The 12,674-nt window shown below is 43.1% G+C and overlaps 1 protein-coding gene across 3 annotated transcripts in view; it reads left to right on the top strand.

The window, feature by feature from the left end:
• Positions 1-12,674, top strand: part of prkcz (protein kinase C, zeta) — a 595,716-nt gene that overhangs the window by 464,133 nt on the left and 118,909 nt on the right. For all 3 annotated transcript variants that reach the window (XM_034171897.1, XM_034171896.1, XM_034171898.1), the window contains 2 exons: positions 3,461-3,580; positions 10,092-10,171. In XM_034171897.1, the coding sequence (XP_034027788.1) occupies positions 3,461-3,580; positions 10,092-10,171 (200 nt within the window). The remainder of the gene's footprint in view (positions 1-3,460; positions 3,581-10,091; positions 10,172-12,674) is intronic.

Below are 12,674 nucleotides of genomic sequence, written 5' to 3'. Positions count from 1 at the left end.
AACAGCACCGCGCCGTCAAACTGCCATCTAGCGCCACTATAGTGTAGTGTCATCTCATGATGTTTAGCGGTAGACTTGGTGGTAATTTAACGGCGCACAAACCTGCTTTTGCGGGAATTTTCACATAAGCAACTTCAGATCTTTATTTTATCCTGTTTACATCCAGATGACACAAACCGTGACCAAACTAGCCTTACACGAAGCCAGATCTGCGCATTTTTTCCTTTCATCTTGGCAGGGACGCAGCGATTGCTGGGCCGCCCGGGGAGGAGGCACGCCGGCGCAGAGCGTCGCGGAAGCAGGTGCACAGCTGACTCGATCAATGCTGTCTGCTGTGGGATCGATCAGATCAGAGGCTGAGAACGATACTGCAGCCTCTGTGACAGTGAACAGGGAGGCTTTTATGAAGAAAATGGCAGAACGGAATTCAAAATTATTCAGGTGCCGAGATACACTTTGAGATTTTGGGGCTGGATAGCTGCGTGCATTATTTCCATTCTTTTATGTTTTTAAGGACATGTTGCACTGAAATCAGAACATTTCCGAGTGTTTCCAACAGCGTTTCTTAGAGGAAACAGCGCACTTAAATGCCGCTAGCGTTAAAAACGTTACCACAGATTAATTATAAAGACTTGTTTTTTAAGTGATAGCTGTTAATATTGATGCAGTCACGGTAAAAGGAGCTGCTCTCCACTGTGCAAAAACTTATTGTGCATGTATATTGCGCTCATGCATATTGTGCGAGTGCGGTGCGCACTGCTCCGTTACAGAACAGTCTCACGTCAAGACAGACACTGAAAGTAAAATAAAATAAAGTCTACCAGCTCCACTGAGAAGAAGAAAAAATATCTGAACAGTCATCCACTTGTGATTTCCAAAGTCCGCTCCACCAAAGGAGTCCCCACGCACGGATCGCCGGTGTTGAGGAGCTCCTCACAAAGTTCTCTCACAGTTAGATAGAAAGTCCATTATTTCTTGAAAATAACATATTCCAACTTTTTCCCAATGTAAAAAACAAAACAAAATCCATCTGCATGTTCAGCCTGTACAAAACAGCGTCATGGAGACACCTCCCGTGTGCATGCCCACAGCGGGACTAATATAGTGTCCAGCAACACAAACGGCAGCGTCACCACACATTTGCTTCTTGTCTCTCTGTACAGCCTCTGTATATCCGAGCCTTTACTTTCAAATTTAAGCTCACAAGCTTCGTTATCGGACGAAGCAGTGTTCGTTTCTTCACTGTGTCAGCCTGATGTTTCTGCTTTTCCTAAAATGTGCATCACAAGCTGAGAAATGCTGACAAATGCAGAGTAAAATGCAGAGTAATAAGACGTTTTCCAGAAATGCACCTGCTGACTCGTGAATGAAAGCTGGACCTTTTGTTTTTCTATTTTTTGACAGTATAGAGGGGTGTGAAAGTCTGAATCACAAGGACAAGGTGAGATTTTCACACAAGTGAATGGCCCCAGCCTGGTGATATTGTGACTTGGGAATTCATACTTATCAAATTGAAAACTATGCAGGGGAAAAGTGTAAAAAAAAAAGTCTGGAATCTCCCACATTTTAAATAGTCTTTCTGTACATTATTTTTTCTTTCAAATAAGTTTATTGCACATTTGTTACATACAGTGTGTCAACAAAACACAAACATTTTAGATTAATTTAACTAATCAACAATTCAGCACAGAATCAGACCAGAAACAGTACTAAAAGATTTTTATTTTTGTCTTTGGGCTTCAGGACACAAGGTCTGATAGGACCCCGAGTGGAAGCGTTGTGCGCAGTGATAGTTCCCAACAGCACCGCTATAGTAAAATTTCTGGGGAGAACCCTGACCACAGGACAATGGAAGCCTACCATTTGTTTGGCCTTGGGGTGGGGGACAGAGTGACTGGAAATTGTACAATCACCTGCCCTGAATATTTTCCTTTTTTTGTGCTTTGCTGTTAGTTAAGTTGTTCAGGTCTTCAAGACCTTTAACCATTCATCTAACTGCACTCTTCAGTCTGAAGTAGTGTTGCTATTCATAACCATTCATGGACCAGACACCACTCTATACTCTCAGCATCCATCCATCCATCCATCCATCCATCCATTTTCTTCCGCTTTATCCGGAGTCGGGTCGCGGGGGCAGCAGTTCAGACAAAGCTGCCCAGACCTCCCAATCCACACACACCTCCCCCAGCTCCTCCGGGGGAACCCCGAGGTGTTCCCAAGCCAGCCGAGAGACGTAATCCCTCCGGCGTATCCTGGGTCTTCCCCGGGGCCTCCTTCCAATGGGACATGCCCGGAACACCTCTCCAGTGAGGCATCCAGGGGGCGAGCCACCTCAGCTGGCTCCTTTCGACATGGAGGAGCAGCGGCTCGACTCCGAGCTCCTCCCAAGTGACTGAGCTCCTTACCCTATCTCTAAGGGAGCACCCAGCCCCCCTGCGGAGGAAACTCATCTCGGTCGCTTGTACTCGCGATTTCGTTCTTTCGGTCATGAGCCAAATCTCATGACCATAGCTGAGGGTCGAAACGTAGATCAATCGGTAAATCAAGAGCTTTGCTCCCCTGCTCAGCTCTCTTTTCACCACGATGGTCCAATACAGCGACCGCATCACTGCAGACGCTGCTCCGATCCATCTGTTGATCTCATGCTCCATCCGTCCCTCGCTCGTGAACGAGACCCCAAGATACTTAAACTCCTCCACTTGAGGCAAGGACACTCCACCGACCTGAAGAAGGCAAGGCACCTTTTTCCAGTCGAGAACCATGGCCTTGGATTTGGAGGTGCTGATTTTCATCCCAGATGCTTCACACTCGGCTGCAAACCGCCCCAGTGCACACTGAAGGTCCTGATTTGATGAAGCCAACAGAACCACATTGTCCGCAAACAGCAGAGATGAGATTCTGTGGTTCCCAAACTGGACCTCCTCTACACCCTGGCTGCACCTAGAAATTCTGTCTACAAAGGTAATGAACAGAACCGGTGACAAAGGGCAGCCCTGGAGGAGGCCATTGTGCACTGGAAACAGGTTTGACTTACTACTGGCAATGCGAACCAAGCTCCTGCTGCGGTCGTACAGGGACCGGATAGCCCATACTCCCGGAGCACCCACCAGGGTGCCCCGAGGGACACGGTCGAACGCCTTCTCCAGATCCACAAAACACATGTGGACTGGTTGGGCGAACTCCCATGAACCCTCGAGCACCCAATAGAGGGTGTAGAGCTGGTCCAGTGTGCCGTGACCAGGACGAAAACCACACTGCTCCTCCTGAATCCGAGGTTCGACTATCGGTCGAATTCTCCTCTCCAGTACTCTGGAATAGACCATAGACTCTCAGCATTTCAAGTTGTACTTTGTTGGGATTAGGTGGGAATAATTTGGAAAACTCCACGTTTAGAATTGAGTATTGTTTTTTTTTTCCACACACATGCTGAATTGTGTTTTGTTGTTCTACACTTTCTCAGGCTTCAGTGTGGACTGGTGGGCCCTGGGTGTGCTGATGTTTGAAATGATGGCTGGGAGGTCTCCGTTTGACATTATCACCGACAATCCTGACATGAACACTGAGGAGTACCTTTTTCAAGGTGAGGACGAGGAATTGGATAATGTGTGGGTGTGGAGTGAACGGTCACTCTTCAAGTGTACTTTTTATGGCATCATGGCCAGAGAAGACTTTGGTGAGAAGGACAGTTTACTGCATCATATTAAAACAAACAATGTAACTTGATAGTTATTCTATGGAGTTGGAGTAGACAGAACCACTATCAGGTCACAATATTTGTGGAACTTGGTACCATTGTGAAAAATGCAAATATGGCTATAAAAAGGCTATAAACTCAAATAAAAGCCAATTTTATGTTGTGCACAAAGGCTGCATGTCAGTAAATAAGGTGTGTTCTTTACAAGTCAAATCCTCTGGTAAGCTTGAAGGTGGTCATTTTTAGAAACCTGGTTATTAGTCTTCAAGGTGCGGTGTCATAGACAAAATTGTTAATGAAAATGGATTGAAGGGGATGGGATGGATCCAAGAAGGCTTCAGGCTGTAATTGCTGCTAAAGGTGTATCAGAGTATTGAGCAAAGGCTGTGGATATGTACGTGTGATTTCTTAGTTTTTTTATTTTTAATAAATTTGCAAAAATTAAAAAAATAACTTTTTTCATATTGTCATTATGGGGTGTTGTGAGTAGTAAAATGAATTTACTTCATTTTAGAATAAGGCTGAAACAACAAAATGTGGAAAAAGTGAAGCGCAATGAATACTTTTTGGATGCACTGTACAATGCCACAGCTTGGTGCACTTTTTTATTTTTGCAAATTTATTAAAAATAAAAAACTAAGAAACCACGTTTACATAAGTATTCACACCCTTTACTCAATACCTTGTTGATTTGCCTTTGGCAGCAATTATAGCCTCAAGTCTTCTTGATGCCACAAGCTTGGTGCACCTATCTTTTGCAGTTTTGCATCACTTTGCAGCACCTCTCAAGCTCCATCAGGGTGGATGGGGAGCTTCAGTGCAGAGCCATTTTCAGATCTCTCCAGAGGTGTTAAGTCGTATTCAGTTCTGGGCTCTGACTGAGCCACTCAAGGACATTCACAGAGTTGTACTGAAGCCACTCCTTTGATATCATCGTTGTGTGCTTAGGGTCATTGTCCTGCTGAAAGAACAACCGTGCGCTCTGGAGCAGGATTTCATCTAGGATGTCTCTGTCCATTGCTGCATTCATCTTTCCCCCAATCCTGACTAGTCTCCCAGGTGCTGCTGCTGAAAAACATCCCCTGCTGCCACCACCTTACTTCACTAGAGCTGGTGCCTGGTTTCCTCCAAACATGACGCCTGACATTCAGAGTAAAAACTTCAATCTTTGTCTCATCGGACCTGAGAAATTTGTTTTTCATGAGAAACTCCAGGCAGGCTGCCTTGTGCCTTTTATTAAAGAGTGGCTTCCGTGTGGCCACTCTACCATACAGGCCTGATTGGTGGATTGCTGCAGAGATGGTTGTCCTTCTGGAATGTTCTATTCTCTCAACAGAGGAATGCTGTTATGTTCTTAGGTTCTTGGTCACCTCTCTGACTAAGGCACATCTCCCCCAATCACTCAGTTCAGATGAGTGGACAGCTCTAGGAAGAGTCCTGTTGGATCCGGACTGCTTCCATTTAAGGATGATTGGAGGTCACTGTGCTCATTGGGACCTTCAAAGCAGCAGAAATGTTTCTGTACCCTTCCCCAGATTTGTGCCTCAAGACAATCCTGTCTTGGAGGTCTACAGGCAATTCCTTTGACTTCATGCTTGGTTTGTGCTCTGACATGCACTGTCAACTGTGGGACCTTATATGTAGTCAGGTGTGTGCTTTTCCAAATCATGTCCATTCAACTGAATTTACCCTAGGTGGGCTCCAAATAAGCTGTAGAAACATCTCAAGGATGATCAGTGGAAACAGGATGCACCTGAGTTCAATGCTGAACTTCATGGCAAAGACTGTGAATACTTATGTACATGTGACTTTTTTTTTTTTAAATAAATTTGCAAATATAAAAATAAATCCTTTTTCGTATTGTCATTATGGAGTATTGTGTTACAATTGCCATAACTAGAAGAACTCAAAAATGCAGGTGGTAAGGTGAAATCACTGGTAGATATTTATTCCACACAAAGTATCAAAAATATTCCAACAACCTATGTGAAAACAACGGTGGGGGGGAGTAAAAATCAAAACACAAGACAAAGCACTCTTGCAAAAACCACTGAGGGGTAAATGTCAGAAATGAACAAAACAGCTACTAACCTGCAGGTGACAAAGATGCTCAAACTACTTACAAATCACAAGGTACAGGGAGAAACCAACTCGATGGAATAGTAACCACACAAGGAAAAGGTGTGACTTAAATACACACTAGAGGTGATCACACAAACAGATGACAGGTGAGGGTAATTATCAGTCAACAACAGCTGGGGGAGAGACACAGGAAGAAGTTAACCAAAACATACAAGCAAAGCAAGACCACAAAAATAAAACAGGAAGAACTAACTAGAGTCAAATATAGAACCAAAACCATGATCAAATAAACACTGCAAAGAAACACAAAAAAAAAAACCAGACTACAATAATTTAGGGAACTAACTGCAGAACAGTCAAATAATAATCAAAGACAGATACGGATAAAGACAGTCATACAGACTGGAAGCAGGCTGTAACATAACAAAATGTGGAAAAACTGAAGTGCTGTGAAGGCTCTAAATGGTCATGCACTCAACTCTGTTTGCTGTGGTACCCTGTGGTTGTTGAATGCAGACTTGTGTCCCAAGGTTAAAAAGAAGTCAGTGGGTTGTAGAGCCTGCCATGCTCTTTTGGGATTCAAAAGGCAACTTCCATTGACTCTTTTTAAGACGAGTCTTAAAACCTATTTATTTTCTATTGCCTATCATTAGTTTTATGGTTTTTGTTTCCAATGCAGAAGGTTCCCGGTTGAAATCATGCCACTGACCATTGTCTGTGTAATATGGAGTTGCATCAGGAAGGGCGTCCGATGTAAAACTGGTACCAAATCAGTATGCAGATCCACCTCGGTTCTGCTGTGGTGACCCCGAGTGAAATCTTGGGGTCACCACAGCAGAACATGAGAAGGGAGCACCTGATGGGGTTTGCTTACTTACTTTTTAGCTTCTGTTAATAATTTTGCTTGTACGGAATTGTTTTTAAGGTTTTAATTGCTTTTACTCTGTGATATGGCGATCTTTGTTTAATTTTTTTCTGGAGTTTGTTTAGCACTTTCTTCTTCTTTTTTTGTATTTAAAGTGCTGTATAAATAAAAATAATTATTACTGATAGACTGCATTTCTATAACACTTTTCCAAATAGCTAGCAGAAGCTCCAAGCACTTTACATTGATACTGGACATTTAGTTCTCCAACCAAACCAGAGCCCTTTTTTTTTAAAGCTGGGTGGACTGAGACAATGCTAATGAAATGTCTTGTCCAAGGACACAGACAGGTGGCATGAGTGGGATTTGAACCCAGGTCTATATATTGGCAGCTAACTCCTTATCCACTGAGCCACCTGCTCATTCCATTCCACTCCATGTAGTCCTGATCCCATCAGATCTCAGAAGTCCTCAGAGGTTCTGACCAGTACCTGGCTGGGAGACCACTTGGGAAGACTAGGTTTTCAAGGTTCTGAGTGTCTCTTCATGTACAGCTGGATTTTCATCATAAAGGGCATGTGGAAGAAAACCTGTGCCAAATCCCTATGCAGATCTGTACTGGATCTGCTGTGGTGACCTGAATAACTGGGAGCAGATGAAAGATAAATGTTGCAAAAAAGTCACGACATTCTAAAATACATGGCACAGTACACAGGGACCAAGTGAGAGACAGAGGCCTTGATTAAATGTTTTAATCGGTGATGCTACAGCATGGTGCCCTATAAGAGTGGAGGAAGGTGCATCCAGGTGGACTACATTCTGTGTAGGAAATGCAAGCTGAAAGAAATTAGAGACTGTAAGATGGTGGCAAGAGAGAGTGTAGCTAGACAGCATAGAATGGTGGTTTGTAGGATGATTTTAGAGGCAAAGAAGAAAAGGAGAGTGAGAGCTCAACAAAAGATCAGATGTGGAAGCTGAAAGAGGAAGACTTTGTGTGAAATTCATTGAAGAGGTGAGAGAGGCACTAGATAGAGGGGAAGCAATTTTGGACAACTGGAAAAGTACTGCAGATGTGGTGAGGGAGACAGCGAGGAAGGTACCGGGTGTGAAATCAGAACAGCGAAAGGAAGACAAGGAGACTTAGTGGTGGAATGAAGATGTCCAGGAAAGCATCAGGAGAAAGAAGTTAGCAAAAAAGAATTGGGATAGTCGGAGAGATGAAGAAAGTAGACATGAGTACAAGGAGATGAGGTGTAAGGTGAAAAGAGAAGTGGCAAAAGCGAAGGAAACGGTATATTGCGAGCTGTACAAGAAGTTGAATAGTAAGGAAGGAGAAAAGGACCGATTGGCCAGACAAAAGGAACAGAGCTGGAAAGGATGTGCAGCAGGTTAGGGTGGGAAAAGAAGTAGATAGTAATGTGCTGACAAGCAGGGAGAGTGTGTTGAGGAAGTGAAGGGAATATTTTGAAAAGCTGATGAATAAAGAAAATGAGAGAGGTGAGAGAGAGGAAAGGCTGGATGATGTGGAGAGAGTAAATCAGGAAGTGCAAGGGATTGTTAAGGATGGAATAAGGACAGCTATGAAGAAGATGAAGAGTGGAAAGGCAGTTCGTCCACATGGCATTTCAGTGGAGGCATGAAAATGTCTTGGAGAGATGGAAATTGACTTTCCAACCAGATTGCTTAATAAAATCTTGGAAAGTGAGAGGATATCTGAGGAGTGAAGAAGACGTGTACTGGTTCTGATTTTTAAGAACAAGGGCGATGTGCAGAGCTGCAGTAACTACAGCGGCATAAAGTTGATCAGCCACAGCGTGACGTTATGGGAAAGAGTAGTAGAGGCTAGACTTAGAAAACAGGTGAAGATCTGTGAGCAGCAATATGGTTTCATGGTGAGAAAGAGCACCATGATGCAAAGTTTGCTCTGAGAATACTGATGGAGAAGTACAGAGAAGGCCAGAAGGAGTTACATTGTGTGTTTGTGTTAGAGGAAGATTATGACAGGGTGCCAAGAGAAGAGTTTTGGTATTGTATGGGGAAGTCTGGAGTAGCAGAGAAATATGTGTAGTGCAGGGCATGTACAAGGATAGTGTGACAGCGGTAAGACGCGCAGTAGGAATGACAGACTCATTCAGGGTGGAGGTGGGATTACACCAAGGATCAGCTCTGAGTCCTTTCTTGTTCAGAGAGCGAGAGTGCAGGCAGGGTGGAGTGGGTGGAGAAAGGTGGCAGGAGTGATTTGTGACCGAAGAATATCAGCAAGAGTGAAGGGGAAAATCTACAAGACAGTAGTGAGACCAGCTGTGTTTTATGGCTTGGAGAGGTGGAGGTGACAGAGCTGAAGATGTTGAGATTCTTTAGGAGTGACAAGAATGGACAGGATTAGGAATGAACATATCAGAGGGACAGCTCAGGTGGGACGGTTTGGAGACAAAGTCAGAGAGGCAAGATTGAGATGGTTTGGACATGTGCAGAGGAGGGACCCAGGGTATATAGGGAGACCGATGCTGAGGATGGAGCCACCAGGCAGGAGGAGAAGAGGGAGGACAAGGAGGAGGTTTATGGATGTGCTGACGGAGGACATGCAGGTGGTTGGTGTGAAAGAGGAAGATACCGAGGACAGGGTGAGATGGAAATTCATCTGCTGTGGTGACCCCTGACACGAGCAGCTGGAAGAAGAAGAAGAAGCCACAGCAATATTGGATTTAAAAACAAAACAGAAATGCCAGTATTTAACTGAACTTACAGATCCATCGCTGTGGCTGGAATTGCAGTTCTCTAAAGAGCATTGCTAGAATGACAAAACCCTGCAGTGGCATTCAGTCACTCAGTAGCAATGCCATCATTTTGGTATAGGAGCTTTTGTTGTTTGTTCTTTTGGACATTCAGAAAATATTGTTTAAGTTTTACACCAATCTGTAGTGGAAACACAGCTCGTGTCTGGGCCTGAAATGATCTTTGGTCATCAGGTTGTCTTCCTTTTGCTCTGATATTTACATATCAAACAATTGTCACACATACAAATTTAGATTGTTTGGAGTTTTGAGTAATTAAGATTTTCCTGCAGACAAACTGTAATGCTGATAGGGAGCTTCCTCTTAGTCACCTTTTTTTGTGATATTGTTGTTAGAATAACATTGTAGTAGAATATGCCTTGAGTTTGGGTTTGGAGGGAGAGGTTGTTTTCCCTGAAACATATTTCTCTGTGTATCATTTGTTCTTGTTAGTATGACACTGTAGAGCTGTGGGAGTCCCAAGGCTTTGTGTCGACCATCAAAAGTGTAGAGAAAGAAGAGAATAGTGTCCTCTGTGTCTCCATCCTTCCTTTAACTCCCACACAGCAGACATGGTCACCCACAGGACTGAATCATCCTCCTACCCTCCTCACTATTGTCCTTTTCTTGTTTCTTTCTTTTGATGATGTCCTTCTTGTCTTCTCTTTGCCAACAGTTATTCTTGAAAAACCAATTCGCATCCCGAGGTCTTTGTCGGTGAAGGCTGCCAGCGTGCTCAAGGGCTTTCTGAACAAGGTGAGAGTTCTCCACTCCTAGTCAGCCTTCTCTTCATGTGCAGTCAAATCACCTACGTCTGTGATTGTGGCCAAGAACATTTACCGAAGGCAACCTGATGTGTTTATTTTGGTTCAAACCGCATATGTGTTTCTGCCTGTTTTCAGATAAAACACATTATTAATGTCTTGATTGTTGTAGCAAGCAAATAAAACTGATCTCCAGTCCAATAATCAGTCTTGTACTTTAGTGCTGTTAAATAATGAAACTAACGTTCATCTTTTTAAAATTAAAGAGGGGCTAGCCTAAATATAATTCTTATTTTTTCTGATAAAACTAGGGCTGAAACGATTAGTCACGTAATTCAAATAATTCGATTACAAAAAATGTCCGAGGCAAATTCTGTGCCTCGAAGCTTCGTTTAACGTTGTAGTACATATGCCAGGCCTGTGTGTGGCGCTGTAATATCCCCAGAAAAAGAAACAGAAGACTACAGCAAGCGCTAATCAAATTAGCACAAAAGCTACAGCTTTCCAACGCGACAAACAGAATGAAATAAAGCCTTTTAGGAAAAAAGACGGTCCACGCTGATCATCTGAAATAGCTTACTGTGCATTTAAAGCAAAGCAGTGTGTTTGTTTTTTTAAAAACAACACAGTTTCGTCCACTGGCCGCTCTACGCGTGGCACTCGACTGCTGCCTCTCTCTCTCCGGTGTGAGCGGCTCAGCACTGCCCTCACACAGCTCCGTCCTGGCCACAGACAGTCTCTGGAAGAAGTCCACTCTTTCTTCTGTGTTTTGCTTAGACTCGCAATGAGTGTTTCGCTTTTTAATTTTCACTTTTTTGGGCAACACACAATGCTTCACAAACACGAGAACTCAAATAAAATCATAACAATAATAATAAAAAACAGTGACTGCGAGGCTGCATGTTCAACCTCCAGCTGAAAATGAAATGCATTGGCTGAATTCCAGAGAGAGTCTTAAAAAGAAATTCATGCAGGGACCCAGGCCACCACCTTAATAAATCAATCAATAAATAAAAATGGTTACATTTTACAAGTTGGGGAAAACAAAAAACAGAAAGCCACAACCCATCACCATTTCAGCAAAATGTCAAGACTTTGGCCCAACTTTGGCTGAGCTCCTGACACCAGGAAAGATCCAAAACTTGTAAAGAAAACAGAACAGAATACACTAAATTTGACAATCTCTGTGATGATGCAATGACATATTGTGCCATTACTTAGGGAAAGCCCTGGACTGTTAATGTTTTAAAACGCTAAAGTACTTTTTATCCAATTACTCGATTAATCACCAGAATAATCGATAGAATATTGATTACTAACATAATCGATAGCTGCAACACTTGACTTTAGTAAGTGTGTAAACGCTGGGCGAGGCACAGCCAACGTGAGCCCTGTTATAGCATCTATTGTCGCAGGGCTTATATTGTTGTTGCCAACAATGATATATGCCGACATTCATCGCACATTATGGCACATATACTGCTGGCGACAATATATGGCAGGTGTGTCTACATCCAATCCACTGCACCAGCGGCAATATGTGCCGTGAACATTGGTACATATTTTCACCGATATGTCACAACAGTTGTGTGCATTAGAGAGAGAGAGAGAGAGAGAGATCATAATAATTTTGTATTTTATTGATTTCTGTATAATATATATGGATTTGTAGCTATTTTAAGTATTTCTGTGTTTTTTTTTGTTTGTTTTTTTATATGTGTTTGTTTTTCTGTGTTGTCATGGAAATACGTCTGTGCTTTTTCATGCGATCCTCAGCAAGTATATGTATGTATATTATCATTGGGTATATCATATTATGTATTTTGCCAAATCAGTCAATCAATCAATCAATCAAAGAGAGAGGAAGAGAGAGAGAGAGAGAGAGAGAGAGAGAGAGAGAGCAGGGCAGGCAGGCAGACAGACAGACAGGGCAGCTTTTCAATAATCCAGTAACTTTTTACGAAACAATAAGGCTTTCTTCAACAATATGTTGAAATGTTTGCATACTACAGCCATGTTGTAATGTTGTACGTCAGTGATCATTGAAAAACGGGACTGAGCAGGTACCTTGACACTTACATGAATTAGATCCATGCATCTTGTGCGTTAAAGCTGGTTGGATTCACCCGTGAATCTGTGGATCAGCGCACCGTGTGGTTGTTCCGCCGGCAGTAGCCTGAATCATCCTCATCTGTATGTACTCGACAGTCTAATATTGTGCACATTTCATGGCTTCAAAACAGACCATAGCCCAGCTCACATTGACCTGCCATTCTAACACATGTATGACGAAATAAAACTTATCCTCTTGTGATTTGCACCACCTCATTGATCCTTAAGTCTCACTTTGGGGATCACATCACCACGTGACTGTCATTTTCTGTTCAACAGTGTGCTTTGGCAAACCCATGGTTGCAGGAGAGGAAGCGAGGGCGCGAAAGGATTCAGCAGCCACATGCACCATATGGTGAATATTTCATCAGAAATTATCACTG

Source organism: Thalassophryne amazonica, chromosome 6 (genome assembly GCF_902500255.1).
Source record: "Thalassophryne amazonica chromosome 6, fThaAma1.1, whole genome shotgun sequence".
Classification (NCBI taxonomy): domain Eukaryota; kingdom Metazoa; phylum Chordata; class Actinopteri; order Batrachoidiformes; family Batrachoididae; genus Thalassophryne; species Thalassophryne amazonica.
The sequence above is the reverse complement of the archived record's forward strand: the minus strand, read 5'-3'. Positions and strand labels throughout refer to the sequence as shown.